General features: G+C 46.3%; 1 protein-coding gene across 1 annotated transcript in view; it reads left to right on the top strand.

The window, feature by feature from the left end:
* Positions 1-1115: 1115 nt before the first annotated feature.
* The window catches only part of SPATA4 (spermatogenesis associated 4), a 38815-nt gene continuing 20212 nt past the window's right edge, over positions 1116-19718 (top strand). The window contains exon 1 of the mRNA XM_089684012.1: positions 1116-1320. Within this exon, the coding sequence (XP_089540138.1) occupies positions 1214-1320 (107 nt within the window). The 5' untranslated portion in view covers positions 1116-1213. The remainder of the gene's footprint in view (positions 1321-19718) is intronic.

The following is a 19718-nucleotide window of genomic DNA, read 5'->3' as shown; positions in this document are numbered from 1 at the left end:
GACATTTCTAAACATCCCCCCGCATCCATTGCCTGTGTGCGTGCACCCTGGGAGCATGCAGCACAGCGATCTGTGCCTGCTGTGTCCACACAGATCGATGTACAGGACCGCCGTGTGAGGTCCTGATTCATGTGATCACTGATTGGCCAATCAGCAATCATATGAACAGCAGTAAACAAGATGTCACTTCCTGACATTGTTTACTACTTGTGAATTCTGTGAATGATCACACAGGTCACATGGTACAAGGCTATTCACGACAGCCTTGTACCATGTGACAAGCTGTGACCAATCACAGCTCGCACAGTATTTCTCAATGGCTGCAGGAATGCACCCAGAGAGGAGAAATTATTGTTTTTACAGCCTTTATCAGTGTACAAGCAATCAGTGTAAAAATAAATAAATCATTCCCCCCCAAGTAGTACAGTGTCATTATAATGACACTGTACTGCTAGGGTAACAGTATGTAAAAAAAAAAAAAACAAATATTAATATTAAAAAATAAAATAAAAATGTAAAACAAATTTTTTAAAATATATATTTTTTTTATTAACTGATTTGGGTTTTTTTTTACCAAAAAGATAGCTGGATACATTTTGGCCAAGATTTATGAAGAAAGATTATTTATTTACAAAATGTTATAGGAAAAAAACTTTTTTTTAAAAAAATGTTTGGTCTTTTTCATTTAAATAGCACAAAATAAAAAACCAAGTGAAATAAATATCAACAAAAGAATATTTTGTCTCAAAAAAATTCTAAAAAATGCATATGGGTACAGTGTTGCATGACCGTACAATTGTCAAAGTGTGACAGCACTGAAAGCTAAAAATTGGTCCAGACTTGAAGAGGTTAAATGAGGCGCAGTGTGTGTCCCCACTGCACCATGACCTGTACTATGAATTGTAGCACAAAGGTGACGAATTTCTGTGGGAGAAAGTATGAGCAGACTGCGCTGAGAGCTGAGCACAGGTTCACACACAAGCCACGCCTCCCTGCTCTCTCCTATACAATTCTGGCCATCACCAGTCACATGACCCGGAATCAGCTTCTTACAAAGCAAATGTGCAAGGAGAGGGGGGGTGGCAGAACGATAGAGCTGCATTGTGATTGGTCCTAGCGCTTCCTGCTCTGTAGGCATGGCAGCGGTTGCTATGGAAGCGGAGAACGCGGCTCGGCTCAGTGTGCAGTGGGATTGTACTGCTCTGCTGTCTCCATGTCCTCCTCATATCCCGAAGCCCCGCGTAGAACCGGCGTGCCCAGAGATGTCCTCCGATGGCTGCAGAGTCTGGATCTGAGCTTCTCCCCTAAGAACTTCCGGAGGTATCTGATGGGGGGACCAGCTGAGGGACAACACTAGTGAGGACCTGCAGCAGAGGAGGGCCACCAGCAGTGTTCATACCCGGGGATAGGACTACCCATCCTACCCATGACTGGTGACAGATAGTATAGACCCCAGACTGTCCTCCATTGCTTCAATGTGGTCTGCTTATCAGTGTTTTCACCCAACATTCACCCATTGTTGTAACTGAGACCTCACACACACTGCCCTGAACGTCTTGTACACCTGGCAGGAGAAACGCAGCTTAAAGTGGTAGTAAGCCCTGGTTCACATCTGTGTAGCCATGTGGGCCGCAGTGGACACGAGAGCCCATTCATTTGAATAGATTCCTGTGCCCCATGATACACAAGGAGGAAGTCCCTGCACTACTTCGGAAATCGCAGCCCGCACGGGAGCTGAGGTTCCCAGTATGGTTGCGATTTCCAGTACAGGCGGCGTGCCATTAGAAGTAATGTCACCCGCCCGCGGGTCCCACATTCCTCTGTGTGGGTGGTGCGGCTGCAAGCATTTGTGTGGGTCCCGCATTCCTCGGTGTGGGTGGTGCGGCTGCAGGCATTTGTGCGGGTCCCGCATTCCTCGGTGCGGGTGGTGCGGCTGCAGGCATTTGTGCGGGTCCCGCATTCCTCGGTGCGGGTGGTGCGGCTGCAGGCATTTGCGCAGGTCCCACATTCCTCGGTGCGGGTGGTGCGGCTGCAGGCATTTGCGCGGGTCCCGCATTCCTCGGTGCGGGTGGTGCGGCTGCAGGCATTTGCGCGGGTCCCGCATTCCTCGGTGCGGGTGGTGCGGCTGCAGGCACTTGTGCGGGTCCCGCATTCCTCGGTGCGGGTGGTGCGGCTGCAGGCATTTGTGCGGGTCCCGCATTCCTCGGTGCGGGTGGTGCGGCTGCAGGCATTTGCGCAGGTCCCACATTCCTCCGTGCGGGTGGTGCGGCTGCAGACATTTGTGCGGGTCCCGCATTCCTCGGTGCAGGTGGTGCGGCTGCAGACATTTGTGCGGGTCCGGCAGCGGCACCACCCCCACAGATATGAGCTGGGGGTAAGGGTAGGTTCACACCTATGCAGTTTGCGTTTGATCTGTTTCTGCAGTGCTTTTTGCAATTTTGCACATGCGTTTTTGATGTATTTTGTGTTTTTTTTTTTTTTTTTCCAACTTGCTGGGCAGACTAAAACACAAAATGCATCAAAAACGCACTACATGTATTTCTGCAGTGTCTCCATTGAAGTCTACTGAACCAAAATTGCAACATTGCAAAATTGCAAGTCCGGGTGAAACCATGAGATGTGAACGTGTCCCATAGGAAATCATGTTAAACGCAACGGAAGACGCATAGGTGTGCACCTAGACTAAAGTCTGCTTTTTACCTTCTACCTACAGGAAAGCCAATAATAAAGCTTACCTGTAGGCACTGTACATATCTCCTGAACATGCACTGATTAGGAGATATTTACTTGTGAAGGAACAGTATGCCTGTGCCAATCCTTCAGACCTGCGTGCTGTAAAAAGTGTATCCTGCACACATGGGAGTGATGTCATCGCAGCTCGGCCATTCAAGCTGCTGGAGCCCACGAACCCAGAAAAGGGACCAAGTGAAAACGGAATCCCTGTCAGTGGTGTCAGGTAAGTTTCACTTAATGCGCGGTATGCAGTGCATACCAGCACATTATGACATTGCCTTGCAGGGGAAAAGGTTTTTTTGAGATTTTACTACCGCTTTAACCACTTGCCTACTGGGCACTTTCACCCCTTATGACATTTTTATCATTTTTTGAGATGGACAGAGCTTTCTTTATTTGTTCTTTAATCACCACTGGGATTTTTCACTTTTTGCTAAACAAACAAAAAAAGACCACACAGTTGGGAAAAAAAAGTTTTTCTTTGTTTCTGTTACAAAATTTTGTAAATAAGTAATTTTTCTCCTTCACTGATATGCGTTAATGAGGATGCACTGATAGGTGGCACTGATGAAGAGGCACTGATAGGCATCACTGATGGGCACTGACAGGCAGCACTGATGAAGTGACACTGACTAGCATCACTGATCGGCACTGACAGGCAGCACTGATGGGTGGGACTGATGTGTACTGATAGACGGCACTGATGGGCACTGATAGGCAGCATTGATGGACGCAGAGAGTAGGGTTGCCACCTCATCCCTTTAAAACCGAACACATTAATTGCACAGGTTCTGTGGCTGGGTGGCAGTTAAACTCACTTAGTCCCTTAACTGCATTAAATTAGCCTCAGAGCCTGTGTAATTAATGTGTTCTGTTTTAAAGGGATGAGGTGGCAACCCTAACTGAGAGGCATCACTGATGGGCACTGAAGGAGCTGTACTGATAGTCAGGGCCCCGATGATACAGTGCCGTGATTATCAGTGTAGATGTACCCTCTGAGGATTGCCGCTTATCAGCTTTCCTCACGCGCTACCAGCATGAGGAAAGGACTGCTGATAACTGGCATTTCCTGTTTACATGTGATCAGCTGTGATTGGACACAGCTGATCACATGGTAAAGAGCCTACATCATCAGATCTTTACCACAATCGTTGATCTGCTGTGAAGAAGAAGAGGATGAAGAAGAAGAGGAATTCCAGTCCGGCAAAAAGTGTCCCTGCAGAGAGCTCCGCTATTTCTTTGACAGTTCCTTGACATTTACAGCGGTTGCAACATTGTATCTATTGGTTTCCGAATAAAAACATCTGTATCCTAAATGGATACAAATAGATACATTGTTGCAACCGCTATAAATGTCAAAGAACTGTCAAAGAAATAGCGGAGCTCTCTGCAGGGACACTTTTTGCCGGCTGTAGACGGGATGAAAATTGGCCGATTTTTTTTTTTTTTTTTTTTTTTTTCCATTCCTGGTAACGTCGGCCGCTTGAACGACTGATTTTTCGTTTTTTTAAAGAAAAATCGGCCGGTTTTCTCCCCATATATGGCCTGCATAATATAGAGGTGAGGTAAGTTGAGGTGAAAATATTTAGTTTTTGTTGTTTGACATGCGTCGCCCTTCCATGTGCTCCTTGCTGCAAAGGCCAGTTATAGACTGAGGCAGTTGCCATTTGTTCGTACTGTTGATATACTGGAGAGAGGTGCACTGGACACCTTAGCTGCCATTGTGCTACATAATGGGTGTCCAGTGCACCTCTGTGCCTTTAAAGTGTTATTAAAACCACAACAGTAAAATCAGTCTGTATATGTAGTAAAGTATGCTTGTTATACCCACTATAGAACCAAAGGGGTTAATCCTCTGCATTGTATAAAAAGAATGTTTGATCCTGACTTCTCTAATTCTCCCCTTCTTCCAGTGCCCCTCTCTTATCTCCTGATAATACATATCGTGTGGAGATACTCTGTACAAGCTCAGTTTGGTGTGTATTGGTAGATTTTTTTTTTCTTTGGAGAGTATCAGCACAGGGCCGATCACCACTGTCCATACAGAGGTCAGGGGTTCTGCATCCTCCTAGAGCAGAAAGAAAACTCTTCCTACAAGCTTTAACCAGTGCTCTACTGGACACTGATAGAAGTCACAAGACTGCTCTAACTGCAGATGAGAAAAAGTGTTTAGCAGTTTATGTTTACTAAAACAATTGCATTTCCATGCTCTGTGTACTGTGGGAGACCAGATATAGTGAATGCAGGCTCCTGGGTTTAGTAACAATTTAAGGAGGGGCGGGCTCCCTCCCAGCTAACCTGCCCTCAGTCTATCCATCAATATACATGTGCTTCTACTATGGAGGCTCTCAAAATTATAGAGTTAGGACTTCAGAAAACAAAAGGGTGCCATGAAGAGGCTCTGCAGCTTACACATATATTTGCAAATGTGTGCAAACTAAACCCCTTGTTATGCCGCCTGGCAGAGTCTCTAGCAGCCCACCGCACGGACGCTCCCAGGGCGCGGGGTCTAAGTCCCAGCCTGCTGTTCACCAGGGCCCCTGATGGTGGGGATGGACTTGGTGCAGACTGAAACCAGGTCGCGACCCCCGAGTGCGTCCTGCGGTGGTAGAGAATACTGACAGGGGAGTGCAGGAACGGAATCTACTTGGAAGAGGCAGACAGATACACAGGTCTGACCCAAACCGGATGGATGGATGGATGGATGGATACGGTATGCGTGGTCAGACAGGCCGGTCGGTATTATGCGGGCAACAAGGTACAGAGGAGCGAGCTAAGAATGGTCAGGTCACAAGCCAGGTTCAGCAGGATGCGGGCAAATACAGTACCAGGAATCAGACAGAAGAGTAGTCAGGCAAGCCAGGGGTCAAACAGGAGAGAGCAGGATCAGGAACAAGCAGAGGTCGGCAACGGAGTATACAGCAACACAGGAACAGGATACAGGACACAGGATACAAGACCAAACGGCAACTAACATACCTGTTCCTGCGTTTAAATAGCCCGCCTCCCGCTGTCATTGGTGCCAGGCGCGCGTCCGTGATCCCGAGTGCGCATGCGCGAACCCCGCCGCTGCCATGCGCGGCCAGGTCCTACCGCCCGCCGGGTAGAGAGAGTGGGTGTTCTGCGCATGCGCCGCCCGACGCGATGCCGCAGAACACCTGGATCCTGACATTGCCCCCCCCCTACGGGCAGCCGCCGGATGCCCAACAGTTCTCTCTTGCGTGGGTGGTTGTCAAAAAAATCCCGAATCAATCTAGAGGCATGAATGTTCTGGGAGGGTTCCCATGAGTTCTCCTCTGGACCATACCCTTTCCACTTAATGAGAAACTGGGTCTGACCCCCCCTCTTCCTACAGTCTAGAATTGTCTCAATTTCGAATTCCTCCTCCCCATCAACGTTTATGGCGTCAGGAGGCCTAGATCTCCGGTTCGGGAATGGGTCCGGTGCCGCGGGTTTCAACAGCGATACATGAAATACCGGGTGTATTCTAAAGGATTCTGGGAGTACGAGCTCGTACGCCACTTCGTTAACCTTCCTCTTTACCTGGAATGGGCCCATAAATCTCGGTCCCAATTTCCGCGATGGGCATATCATCTTAAGGTTTGTCGTGGCCAACCAGACACGGTCCCCTGGGTGTAACATAAGCTCCCCTCTTCTCCTTTTGTCAAAGGCTTTCTTACTGCCCTCCTGGGCCTTCAGGATTGCTTCTTGTAAGACCTTATTGTTTGCAGAAAGGAAGTGCAACATGTCCTGTGTAGCTGGCACCGAACTTTCAGGAATTGTGTCAGGTAAAAAGGTCGGGTGGAAGCCGTAGTTGGCAAAAAATGGGGATTGCTGAGTAGTCGAGTGGCTAGCATTGTTGTAAGCAAATTCGGCCAGTGGTAAAAGAGTTAGCCAATCGTCCTGAAGAAATGATGTGTAACATCGGAGATATTGTTCCAAGGTCTGGTTTGTGCGTTCGGTCTGTCCATTGGTCTGTGGGTGATATGCCGAGGAGAGAGATAACTTGATTTCCAAGGTCTCGCATAGTGCTTTCCAAAATTTGGAGGTGAACTGGGCACCCCTATCCGAAACTATATCCTTAGGAATTCCATGGAGTCTCACCACCTCTCTCACAAAGATTTGCGCCGTCTCCGCAGCGGATGGTGTGTCTTTGAGAGGCAAGAAGTGGGCCATCTTGGATAGGCGGTCCACAATCACGAAAATGGTGGTATGGTCTTGAGATGGAGGAAGTTCCACAATGAAATCCATCGAAATCATTTCCCACGGTCTGTTGGGTATGGGTAAGGGTCGCAGGAGCCCCCAAGCCTTGTTCCTGGAAGGCTTATTCCTTTGACAGACCGCGCAGGTCTTTACGTAAGCCTCGCAATCTTTGGACATGCTGGGCCACCAGAACATACGTTGTAGAAGTTCCAACGTCTTCCGGGTCCCAAAGTGCCCAGCCAGGGGATGGTCATGGCAATGGCCCAAGACCGTGGTGTGAGATTCGTCAGGTACCAAGATTCGTTCTCCTTTCCACCATAATCCGTCTCTATTCTGTAGTGGCACCCCTGGAACCTTTGGAGCCCCTATGGATGCTGCCTGTAGTTGGGAACGTAGCTCAGTCTGTAATGCCAAAAAATTACCAGACGACAGGATGGTGTCAGGTTTGTGGGCCTCCTTTGGGTCTTCGAACATCCGCGAAAGAGCATCTGGTTTCGTGTTCTTTGATCCAGGCCTATAAGTGATATGAAACACAAACCGAGAGAAAAAAAGTGCCCACCTAGCCTGTCTTGGTCTCAAGCGCTTCGCCGTTCTTAAATATTCAAGGTTCTTGTGATCCGTGAAAATCAATATCGGGTGCACGGCTCCTTCCAGAAAGTACCTCCACTCCTCCAGCGCTGCCTTGATGGCCAGGAGTTCTCGGTCCCCTATGTCATAGTTCTTTTCGGCCGAAGATAGTTTCCTGGAGAAAAATGCCACGGGATGCATCAGTTCCTTGATGCCCTTCCTTTGGGAAAGCACAGCCCCAACCGCGTTTTCGGAAGCATCCACCTCCAAGATGTAGGGTAGTGAAGAATCAGGATGGCTCAATACTGGGGCCTCGGTGAATAACCTCTTTAGGGACTCAAAGGCTTCCTGCGCCTCAGATGTCCACTTGAAACGCACTCCCTGCTTGGTAAGTTGCGTGATGGGGGATACTAGGCCTGAAAAGTTCCTAATGAATTTCCGGTAAAAATTAGCAAAGCCAATGAACCGCTGAACCCCTTTTTTATCTAACGGCACCGGCCATTCCAGAACTGCGGAGATCTTCTGTGGATCCATCGCTATTCCAGTAGTAGAAATAATTAAGCCTAAGAAGGGGATACTGTGCTGCTCAAAACTGCATTTATCTGCCTTTGCGTATAACCCATGCAAACGGAGCCTTTCCAGCACTACCCTGACGTGACCCCTATGCTCCTCCAGAGATGCAGAAAAAATTAAGATATCATCAAGATAGATGACCACAAAAATATCCAAGAAGTCCCTGAACACATCGTTAATGAAGTGCTGGAAGGTGGCGGGGGCGTTACACAGACCGAAGGGCATTACCAGGTACTCAAAGTGCCCGAACCTAGTACGGAAGGCAGTCTTCCACTCATCTCCCTCCCGAATACGGACCAGATTGTAAGCCCCCCTCAAATCCAACTTCGTAAAAACAGATGCAGTCCTGAGTCGTTGAAACAGTTCTGGTACTAAAGGAAGTGGGTAACGGTTCTTTACCGTGATCTTGTTAAGCTCCCTATAGTCCACACAGGGCCTTAAGGATTTATCCTTCTTCTCAACAAAGAAAATACCCGCCCCGGCCGGGGATGTGGAGGGGCGTATGAACCCCTTCTGAAGATTTTCCTCAATATATTCCTTTAGTACACCTAGTTCTTTTTCTGATAGAGGAAAGATCCGCCCGAAGGGTACCTCAGATCCCGGGAGCAGATCGATTGGACAGTCGTAGGCCCTATGCGGAGGAAGATTGTCAGCTCCCCGCTTACTAAATACGTCAAGGTATTGATGGTAAACTGAAGGGACGAGTTGTGTCAGCTCCATGTCAGTATCTACGCAGAATAGTGTGCGTGGGGCCTCCGGCTCATGTGGACAACAATGCTCTTGGCAGTATGGAGAGCCGAACCGGAGGGTACCGGCTTTCCAATTAATCTGGGGGTCGTGGGCCCGCAGCCACGGAAGCCCCAGAATAATTGGAAACAGAGGGGAGGAGATAGCATTCAAACACAGGAATTCCCGGTGAGTCTCGGATACAGTCACACAGAGAGGCGGGGTCTCCTGATCCACCACCCCAGACTTGATCCGAGATCCATCGGCTAGGAAAATATTAAACCCACATTCTTTAACCTGTAAGGGAATCTGGAATCGAGCCGCGAAGTCCAGATCCACAAAACAGCTACAGGCCCCGGAATCAATGATCGCTGTTGCCGTCACGACCCTTCCGGGGAGCTGGAATGAAATGGGTACCGCTAAATAATTGACATTGTGACTGGCTGTGGTAGGTGTGGCAGAGTAAACAGAAGTGCACTTACCAGCCTTCACCGGACAGGAACGTACCATGTGGCCAGCTTCCCCACAGTAGAGGCACAGGTTGTTGCGGCGGCGTCTTTGATGCTCTTCAGGTGTTAGGGAGGGACGAGCTAGCCCAACTTGCATTGGTTCCGGCGTATCCAGGGGTCATGAGATTTTCTAGTGTGGCTGGTATGCCTACCCTGGCTAGTTCGTCTTTCAGGGACTCAGACAGGCCTATGCGGAACTGGTTGCGCAAGGCAGCGTCGTTCCATTGCGTGTCTCCCATCCACCGCCTGAACTCACCCGCATACTCTTCTGCAGGCCTACGACCTTGCCTGAGAGACTGAAGGGCCGATTCAGCTGATGCTGCTCGTTCGGGGTCATCGTAAAGGAGGCCCATCGCTTCAAAAAAATGCTGCCACAGATTCCAGCTGAGGTGGTTGCTGGATCTCTAATAGTCGATGCGCCCATTCTTGGGGTTCATCCAGTAGCAAAGAAATAATAAACCCCACCTTCACGGTTTCTGTCGCGAACGTACGTGGCTGGAGCCTAAAGTACAACAGGCAGGCATTACGAAATGCTCTGAACTTGGTGCGATTCCCACTGAATCGTTCTGGGACAGGAACATGAGGTTCTGGCATAAGTGTAGGTGTAGGTGCTGCTGGTCCGGCCAGGGTTTCAGTGGTACCACTGGCCGGAGCTGAGGGACTATGATCTTGGGGGGCCGAAATAGTGGTGGTTAGGGTCTGGATCCGACCATCCAGGTGATTATAGCCCTCCTCCAGCGCCCTTACCGCCTGAGTAAGAGCCGCCAGATGCTGGCACATATTTTCCAGGGGGGAAGGTCCTCTTCCAGGTTCCGTCATCTTTTGGCCGTTTGGTACTGTTATGCCGCCTGGCAGAGTCTCTAGCAGCCCACCGCACGGACGCTCCCAGGGCGCGGGGTCTAAGTCCCAGCCTGCTGTTCACCAGGGCCCCTGATGGTGGGGATGGACTTGGTGCAGACTGAAACCAGGTCGCGACCCCCGAGTGCGTCCTGCGGTGGTAGAGAATACTGACAGGGGAGTGCAGGAACGGAATCTACTTGGAAGAGGCAGACAGATACACAGGTCTGACCCAAACCGGATGGATGGATGGATACGGTATGCGTGGTCAGACAGGCCGGTCGGTATTATGCGGGCAACAAGGTACAGAGGAGCGAGCTAAGAATGGTCAGGTCACAAGCCAGGTTCAGCAGGATGCGGGCAAATGCAGTACCAGGAATCAGACAGAAGAGTAGTCAGGCAAGCCAGGGGTCAAACAGGAGACAGCAGGATCAGGAACAAGCAGAGGTCGGCAACGGAGTATACAGCAACACAGGAACAGGATACAGGACACAGGATACAAGACCAAACGGCAACTAACATACCTGTTCCTGCGTTTAAATAGCCTGCCTCCCGCTGTCATTGGTGCCAGGCGCGCGTCCGTGATCCCGAGTGCGCATGCGCGAACCCCGCCGCTGCCATGCGCGACCAGGTCCTACCGCCCGCCGGGTAGAGAGAGTGGGTGTTCTGCGCATGCGCCGCCCGACGCGATGCCGCAGAACACCTGGATCCTGACACCCCTGTTTTTAATACAAACTGTTAGGCCAGTCCGGTTGGTTGCAGGCTGATCGGTAAATTGAGCTGGGAATTTTTCTTTTTTGTTGTTTAACATGTGTCACCTTTTCATGTGCTCCATGCTACAAAGACCAGTTATAGATTGGGGTAGTTTCCATTTGTTTGTAATATAAAGGTGCTTTTACAGGCTGAATTAAAAGGACAAACACCTGTAAAAGTGGTGTTTTTTAAGCCCAGTGTGCACAAAGCCTGAATCTTGTGTGAAAGTTGTGTGAATCCTAGGTAACCATATTGATAAATATTTATGTCCTCTCAATTGAAGACCTGATCTCCTATGGCAGAAGATTTTTTTGTAGCACACTATTGTGCTGTGTTGGCACACATGTTAGGTGACACAGGCAAAAAAAACACAGCTTTTAGAGGCTTTTTTTGTGGCTTTATACACAGCTATATTTCAACCAATGTGTCCATGCATATTGTGGCATTTAGATTCAGCTTTTAGAGGCATAAAAAATGCCCCAAACCTTCATTAGGAGAGGCACTTACTGGCATAATGCACTACGTGCACAATTATTAGGCAGTGAATATTTTGACCAAATCATCATTTTTATGCTTGTTGTCCAACTCAAAACTGTATAAACTTGAAAGCTTATTGGATTTAAGCATGTCAGGTGATGTGTATTTGTGCAGTGAGAGAGGGTGTGGCCTAAGGAGATCAACACCCTATATCAAGTGTGCATAATTATTAGGCAGCTTCTTCTGCTCAGACAAAATGGGCAAAAAAAGACTTTCAGAGGGATGCAGAACTCTTGAAATTGCTAAGGTATTGGGGCGTGATCACAGAACCAGCAAGCGTTTTGTTGTGAATAGTCAACAAGGTCGCAAGAAACGCGTTGAGAAAAAAAGACGCAAATTAACTGCTCAAGATTTGAGAAGAATCCAATGTGAAGCTACCAGGAACCCAATATCCTCCAATGCTCTCATACTGCAGAACTGCAACCTACCTCAGAGGCCTTACCTAGGTAAGGAGGGCTGAAACCCAACCTCCACTGAACAAGAAACATATGTTGAAACGTCAAGACTGGGCCAAGAAATATCTGAGACAGACTTTTCAAAGGTTTTATGGACTGATGAGATGAGATTGACTCTTGACGGACCAGATGGATGGGCCCATGGCTGGATCAGTAAGGGGCACAGAGCTCCACTTTGACTCAGACGCCAGCAAGGAGGGGCTAGTATTATTAATGATGAGCTAGTTGGACCTTTTCAGGTTGAAGGTGGACTCAAAATCAACTCCCAAACCCAATGGCAGTTTTTAGAAGACACTTCTTTCAAGCAGTGGTACAGGAAAAAGTCTGCATCTTTGAAGAAGACCATGATATTTATGCAGGACAAAGCTCCATTGCATGCATTGAAGTACTGCATTGCTAGCCAGTAAAGACTTTAAAGATGAAAAAATAATGACATGGCCCCCTTCCTCACATGACTTAAACCCTATTGAGAACTTGTAGGCCCTTCTTAAACAGGAGATTTACAATGAAGGAAACAATACACCTCTCTGAACAGTGTCTGGGAGGCTGTGGTTGCTGCTGCACAAAGTTGATCATCAACAGATCAAGAAACTGACATACTCCATGAATGGAAGGCTTATGACTGTTCTTGAATAGAAGGGTGGCTATATTGGTCACTAATTTTTTTTTTTTTTAACCATCGAAAGAAATTCAATTCGTGGGAAAAAAAGGACGAACATTTCATTTGGGTGCAGTGTTACATGACCGCGCAATTGTCAGTGAAAGTAATGCAGCGCCGTAATGCAAAAAATGGCCTGGTTAGGAAGGGGGGGGGGGGGGGAAATCCTTAGGAGGGTAAGTGATTAACTGACAATTGCGCAGTCATGCAACGCTGCACCCAGATTAAATTTATGTCCCTTTTTTATTGGGAATGGGGCTTTATTTCGGTGGTATTTGATCGCCTGTGCCTTTTTATTTTTTGCACTATAAAAAAAAGACTTTTTGCTATTAACCACTTGCCATCCTGAGGATTTACCCCCTTACTGACCAGGCAATTTTTTGCATTACGGCGCTGCGTTACTTTAACTGACAATTGCGTGGTCATGGAATGCTGTACCCAAATTAAATGTGCATCCTTTTTTTCCCACAAATTGAGATTTTTTGGTGGTATTTGATTGCCTCTGTTATTTTTTGTGCTATAGAAAAAAAAGGCCGACAATTTTGAGGAAAAAAACTATATTTTTTACTTTTTTCTATTAAACATGTCCAGTAAAAAAATAAAAAAAATAAAATTTCCTCATAAATTTAGGCCAAAATGTATTCTGCGACATGTCTTTGCTAAACAAAATCCCAATACGTGTAAATTAATTGGTTTACGTGAATGTTTTAGTGTTTACAAATGGCGGTATATGTACGGGTATTTTTACATTATTTTTAATTTTTATAATTAATGGCAGCGATCAGCGACTTAAAGAGTGACTGCAGCAGACATTCTGACACTGGGGGAACTGACTTGCTGTCACTGACATTCCCACTGTCACAATACAGTGATCAGTGCTAAAAAAAAAAGCACTGACACTGTACTAATGGCTCTAGGCAGGAAGGGGTTAACATGAGGGGTGCTCAAAGGGTTAATTGTGTTCAGGGAATGTTTTACTATGGGGCAGTGTCTGTGTGCTTCACTGTAAGCACATTGCTTTGGATGACTGTGCTGTGCACAGCCATCCAAAGCAGTGTGCCCGCACTGACAGGGAGGAGAACTGTTAGTAAACAAAACAGTTCTCCTCCCTGTCAGGGATCTTCGGTAATCACCGGGTGTCGGCGAGTAATCACCGACCGGGACCCTGTGATTGACGGACGTGAATAACGGAAATGCAAAATCACGTTGTAACGTACATGTGACATGATGCAACGTACATGTGACATAAATGTACAGATTTGGGTAGATAAGATGTGATCAGTAGCAATATGTAATTGTAACTGTAGTGACATTCCATTGTCATTAAAAATGTATATTCAGTCAGAGGTACTCAGACACAGAGGCATCAATTAACGGCTGAAAAGCCCAGCTTCCTGGATGTGACACCTTTGTGTTAATAAAGTTGTCACCTTCTGGGGAAACCGGTTTAGGAGGAAGTGGCTCCAGACTTTTCGGCTTCATGACAGCAGGGAGCTAAAAGTATATCCATCCATCCATCAAAAGGGGTATGTTTCATCTCTCATAAAAGCTAAAATATTAGTTGCAGAGAGATGAACATACTCCTTTCTGTTTGGGCACTCTGTAGGCTACATCAGCATATAAAAACCATATTTGTGTATTAGGTAGAAGGCCAGGAAAATTAAGGAAATTATTAGGTGGCGCTGGAGTGCGATAGTCGAACAGTGTTTGGTACTGTCGCGATCGGGTCGATGCGCTGGTGTCGGAAATCCAATCCCCGACTTGGTGTTTCAAGCCCCTCTTAGTCCGATTGAACTTGGGCAGGTCAGCACCCAGAACATCCTGTGGGCAGGTACAGGAGCAGCCCCCCAGGGTCAATTGGCCGAAGACTAATGTCCTGCCTACGTCCATATCCCCATAAATGGAGTACCCGGGCATTGGGACATTTGTAATTTGTATGGAGCCAGTTCGATTTGACTGACGCATTGCTGACGCTCTGACTTGCTCCAGTAGCAGGATAGATCTTGGTAAAAGTTTTATTCTGTTTTATTCCCTTTTTTTTTATAGTGAATACTCATTTGTATGTCTTCTTGTATTTTTTGTAATTCTGTAACTTTATATTTTGTACATATTTTATGCACTGCCCACTTTTTGGAAATTAAATCTTAAAATTAATTAGTGACTTCTGTGTATTTAAGCTCGTGCTCATATCTTCGGAGAGATTAGATTGGAGAGATTAGATTGGATTAGATTGTATCGTATTTTAGTGCCTTTAAACGCTCGGTCAAGCTCATTGCCAATCTGTATGCAATTGCACTGTGTGTGTGGGCAGGTTGCGTGCAGATTGTAAAAGGTAACAGATCGGCCGGAGGGAGATCTGTGTGTGTGGGGTGTCCCAGCAGACCGTTCTGCGGATAAACTGTTGGGTGGTGGCAGGCTATCTTCTGTGGTGTGTCTGGTTTGGTGGGTGTGTGGACAGTTGAAGAGTGATTCACACCGGGATTCAAGCTATAGCATAGCTGGAGGGACCTTAGAAGGGTGTGTAGTTACTAAGCTGGTCCTCAACTCTAATCAGTGCACCAGATAGTATATAAGATTTGTATCTGCCAGTGTGTGTGGTCGACCAGCTGGATTGGAGTGGAGTTTCCACCTGGTGGTGGCCAAAAGGTAGCGCGGGCTGTGGAAGTATATCACGGCTGGTCTTATATACGGTTTTATATATTCAAAGTTAAGTCCCCTTTATTCCCTCAATACCCCAAGTCACGGCCGCACATGCGCGCCTCGGTTAGCTAGTCACTGTGGGCGTGGCGTGTGGGGGATCCGTGACACACGTATTTATATGTGATTTTGCGCACTCGTGCCGCCCTGTAGCAGTGTTTTTGCTATAGGGCGGACGGGAAGAGGTTAAACATGTCTAGTTAAAAAAAATGTAAAAAATCAAATTTCGGCAAATTTAGGCCAAAATGTATTGTGCTACATATCTTTGCTAAAAAAAAAATCCCAATACATATAAATTAATTGGTTTACTTGAAAGTTAGAGCATTTACAAATGGTGGTATATATACTGGAATTTTTATTTTTACTAGTAATGGCGGCGATCAGCATTCTGACATTGGGGGGAACTGACTTGGTGTCACTGACATCCCCAGTGACACCAATACAGTGATCAGTGCTAAAAAAAAAAAAAAAGCAAGAAGGGGTTAACATGCGGGGAGATCAAAGGGTTGACTGTGTGCTTCGTGCTGTTTTACTATGTGCTGTGTCCGTGTGCTTCACTGTAAGCACACTGCTTTCAAGGCTGTGCTATGCCACAAGCTAACAGGGAGGAGAACTGTTTTGTTTACAAACAGTTCTCCTGCCCATCGGAGATGCTCGGCAATCACTGGCGCTGGCGAGTAATCACCGGCCTGGACCTCCTACTCGGAAATGCAAAGTCACGCATATATATATGTGATTTTGCGCACCCATGCCACCCTGTAGCAGTATCTCTGACTTTTTTTCACTAGTTTTGCATTTGGCTAGGGTCAGTGTCACTACTGGTAGCATGAAGTGATACCTGGACCCTACAGAGGTTGCATAGGCAGTCCAACTCCTCCATGATGGCACATCAATATGTGCCATTGCCAGAAGGTTTGCTGTGTCTCCCAGCACAGTCTCAAGAGCATGGAGGAGATTCCAGGAGACAGGCAATTATTCTAGGAGAGCTGGACAGCGGCTGTAATGCACATCCACTGTACCACCTGCATGTTTTGGAAGAATTAGTGGAACACTTGGCATATATATGCACATCATTTTTGACTTTTTATATTTACTTTCTGGTTTTTCATTTATAAGTATATTTCACTATAATTATTCAGTGGGGGAGGGTGTTGTGATTTTCAGGCATTGTGTGTTTTTTGTGCACGAGTTTTGGAGTTCTTTATATATTTTTGTCACTGAGCACAAGTCACTTTATATAGGAGGATTATCCCCCAGTGCAGGGATTTGCTTGTATGTGGCACTTGTTTGGTTTGCTTTTTAGGCTGTGTTCAGCCACTGATCCCAATTAGGGATTTGGGTATTGGATAGCACTTTGTGTGTGTTTACCACACTGGGTCCAATTAGGACCACGTTTTTCATTTTCACAAGCTTTCAGGTCACTATAAGATCCCAGAGGGGATCAGGTCACTATATATTTATGTATCACCATTTATGATTTTTATTACTATTTATAATATTTGATTATTATTCCTTTTTATATACAGTTGTGTTCAAAATAATAGCAAGTTGAATAAAGCTCAAAATCCTTCTAATAGCTTTTATTTCCATACACACAAATGCATTGGGAACACTACACATTCTATTCCAAATCAAAACATGAAGAAAAATATATCAAATTTGTGTTGTTCCTGTAAAATAATTGAAGAAAAGTGAATATTAGACTGTTCAAAAAAATAGCAGTGTTTGTATTCTTCTTTACAAACTCAAACATTCACTATATAAACTGAAAAATGTTTGAAGATTTTGCTTTCCTTTGAATCACTTAATTAATATTTAGTTGTATAAGCACTGTTTCTGAGAACTGCTGTACATCTGTGTTGCATGGAGTCAACCAACTTCTGACACCTGTGAACAGGTATTCCAGCCCAGGATGATTGGACTACATTCCACAGTTCTTCTCTATTTCTTGGTTTTGCCTCAGAAACTGCATTTTTTATGTCACCCCACAAGTTTTCTATTGGATTAAGATCTGGGGATTGGGCTGGCCACTCCATAACGTCATTCTTGTTGGTCTGGAACCAAGATATTGCATGTTTACTGGTGTGTTTGGGGTCATTGTCTTGTTGGAACACCCATTTCAAGGGCATTTCCTCTTCAGCATAAGGCAGCATGACCTCTTCAAGTATTCTGATGTATTCAAACTGATCCATGATCCCTGGTATGCGATAAATAGGCCCAACACCGTAGTATGAGAAACATCCCCATATCATGATGCTTGCGCAACCATGCTTCACTGTCTTCACAGTGTACTGTGGCTTGAATTCAGTGTTTGGGGGTCGTCTGACAAACTGTCTCCGGCCACTAGACCCAAAAAAGAACAATCTTACTTTCATCAATCCACAAAATGTTGCCCCATTTCTCTTTAGGCCAGTCAATGTGCTCTTTGGCAAATTGTAACCTCTTCAGCACGTCTTTTTTTCAACAGTGGGACTTTGCGGGGGCTTCTTGCAGATAGCTTGGCTTCACATAGGCGTCTTCTAATTGTAACAGTACTCACAGGTAACTTTAGACCTTCTTTGATCTTCCTGGAGCTGATTGTTGGCTGAGTCCTTGCCATTTTGGCTATTCTTCTATACATTCGAATGGTAGTTTTTTGCTTTCTTCCACATCTCTCAGGTTTTGGTTGCCATTTTAAAGCATTTGCGATCATTTTAGCTGAGCAGCCTATCATTTTCTGCACTTCTTTATATGTTTTCCCCTCTCCAATCAACTTTTTAATCAAGGTACGCTGTTCTTCTGAACAATGTCTGGAACGACCCATTTTCCTCTGAATTTCAGAGAGAAATGCACTGTAACCAGCATGTACAACATTTGCTGCCTTCCTTCCTTAAATAAGGGCAATAATTGCCACCTGTTTTTCAAAGAATAAATGACCTCACTAATAGAACTCCATACTGCTATTATTTTGAACATGCCCCTTTCAATTAGTGATTCAATTACACAGAATCAGCAGCATGCATGTCATGACTGTTGGGTCTGTTGGATTTCTATTACTCTACTACACCTGGTAGTAAATTATTTGCCATGTAGAAATATCATTTCTACCAAAAACAGTGATTGATCAGGTTAGTGATGTCTGACTGCTATTAATTTGAACACAACTGTAATATATATATATATATGGGTGTTAGCAGCTATTTTGATTTTTTTTCCACTTCATAGTGCAGGAGGTTTATACTATTATATAATACAGTGCATTACATCACATATTATTGAGTTACCCTGCATTGTGGTGCTCTACAATGCACATCCGTTAGCAAGGTGCTGTAGGGTTCCTTTCGGAATTGATGGCACCAGTGTGTTACCGCAGTGCAGTGATGTGAACAGAGCCTTAGGGACAAAAGGAGAGTAGAAAAGCATTTGATGTAATATGTCTTGTACGTCAGTAAGAAAATAAATAAAATGGTTTATGCATCACTGTACTAATGATGTGTATGAAGCATCATATGACATCATATATGTCACCATATTATTATTATTATTATTATTATTACTACGAGTTTATATAGCGCCAAAGGGTTTGCTCAGCGCTGTACAATAGGGGGGGACAATACATGGCACAGTACAACAAAGACAGACAGCGTACGAGGGGTAAGAGGGCCCTACTCTTACGAGCTTACAATCTAGGAGGGAGGGGGTAAAGGTACAGTAGGAAGTGGCTGGGGGGGATGAAGTGGTAGGAGGAATGAGGGAGGATGGCCGTTAGGTGAGGGTGGGGTAGGCTTCCCTGAAGAGATGGGTTTTGAGGGAGCGCCTGAATGTGAATAGAGAAGGCGACAGTCTGATGGATTGGGGCAGTGAGTTCCAGAGGATGGGGGAGGACCTGGAGAAGTCCTGCAGTCGTGCATGGGAGGAGGAGACCAGGGAGCAGGATAGAAGGAGGTCCTGTGAGGAGCGAAGGGTACGGGTAGGGTGGTACCTGGTGATCAGATTGGTGAGGTAGTCAGGGGCAGTGTTGTGAACGGCTTTGTAGGTCAGGGTAAGGAGTTTAAATTTGATGCGTTGGGCAATTGGGAGCCAGTGGAGGGAGAGGCAGAGGGGGGTGGCAGAGGTGGAGCGGGTGGTAAGGTGGATGAGTCTGGCAGCTGAGTTCAGGATGGTCTGGAGCGGGGAGAGCCTGCACTTGGGTAGGCCAGTGAGGAGGGAGTTGCAGTAGTCAAGGCGTGAGATGATGAGGGAGTGTACTAGAAGTTTGGTGGTGTCTGGGGTGAGGAAGGAGCGGATCTTGGCAATGTTGCGAAGATGGAGCCTGCATGTGTTTGTGAGTGATTTGACATGCGGTTGGAGGGAGAGGTTCGCGTCAAGAATGACGCCAAGGACTTTGGCTTGCGGGGCGGAAGTGATAGTGGAGTTGTTGGTGATGATGGATAGGATGGGGGGGGGTGTGGGCAGGGGGAAAGACGAGAAGCTCGGTTTTGGAGAGGTTAA

Source organism: Staurois parvus, unplaced genomic scaffold (assembly GCF_062004578.1).
Source record: "Staurois parvus isolate SC_StPar_1 unplaced genomic scaffold, SC_StPar_1.0 ptg000334l, whole genome shotgun sequence".
Lineage (NCBI taxonomy): Eukaryota > Metazoa > Chordata > Amphibia > Anura > Ranidae > Staurois > Staurois parvus.
This window is presented reverse-complemented; position numbering and strand designations above follow the sequence as displayed.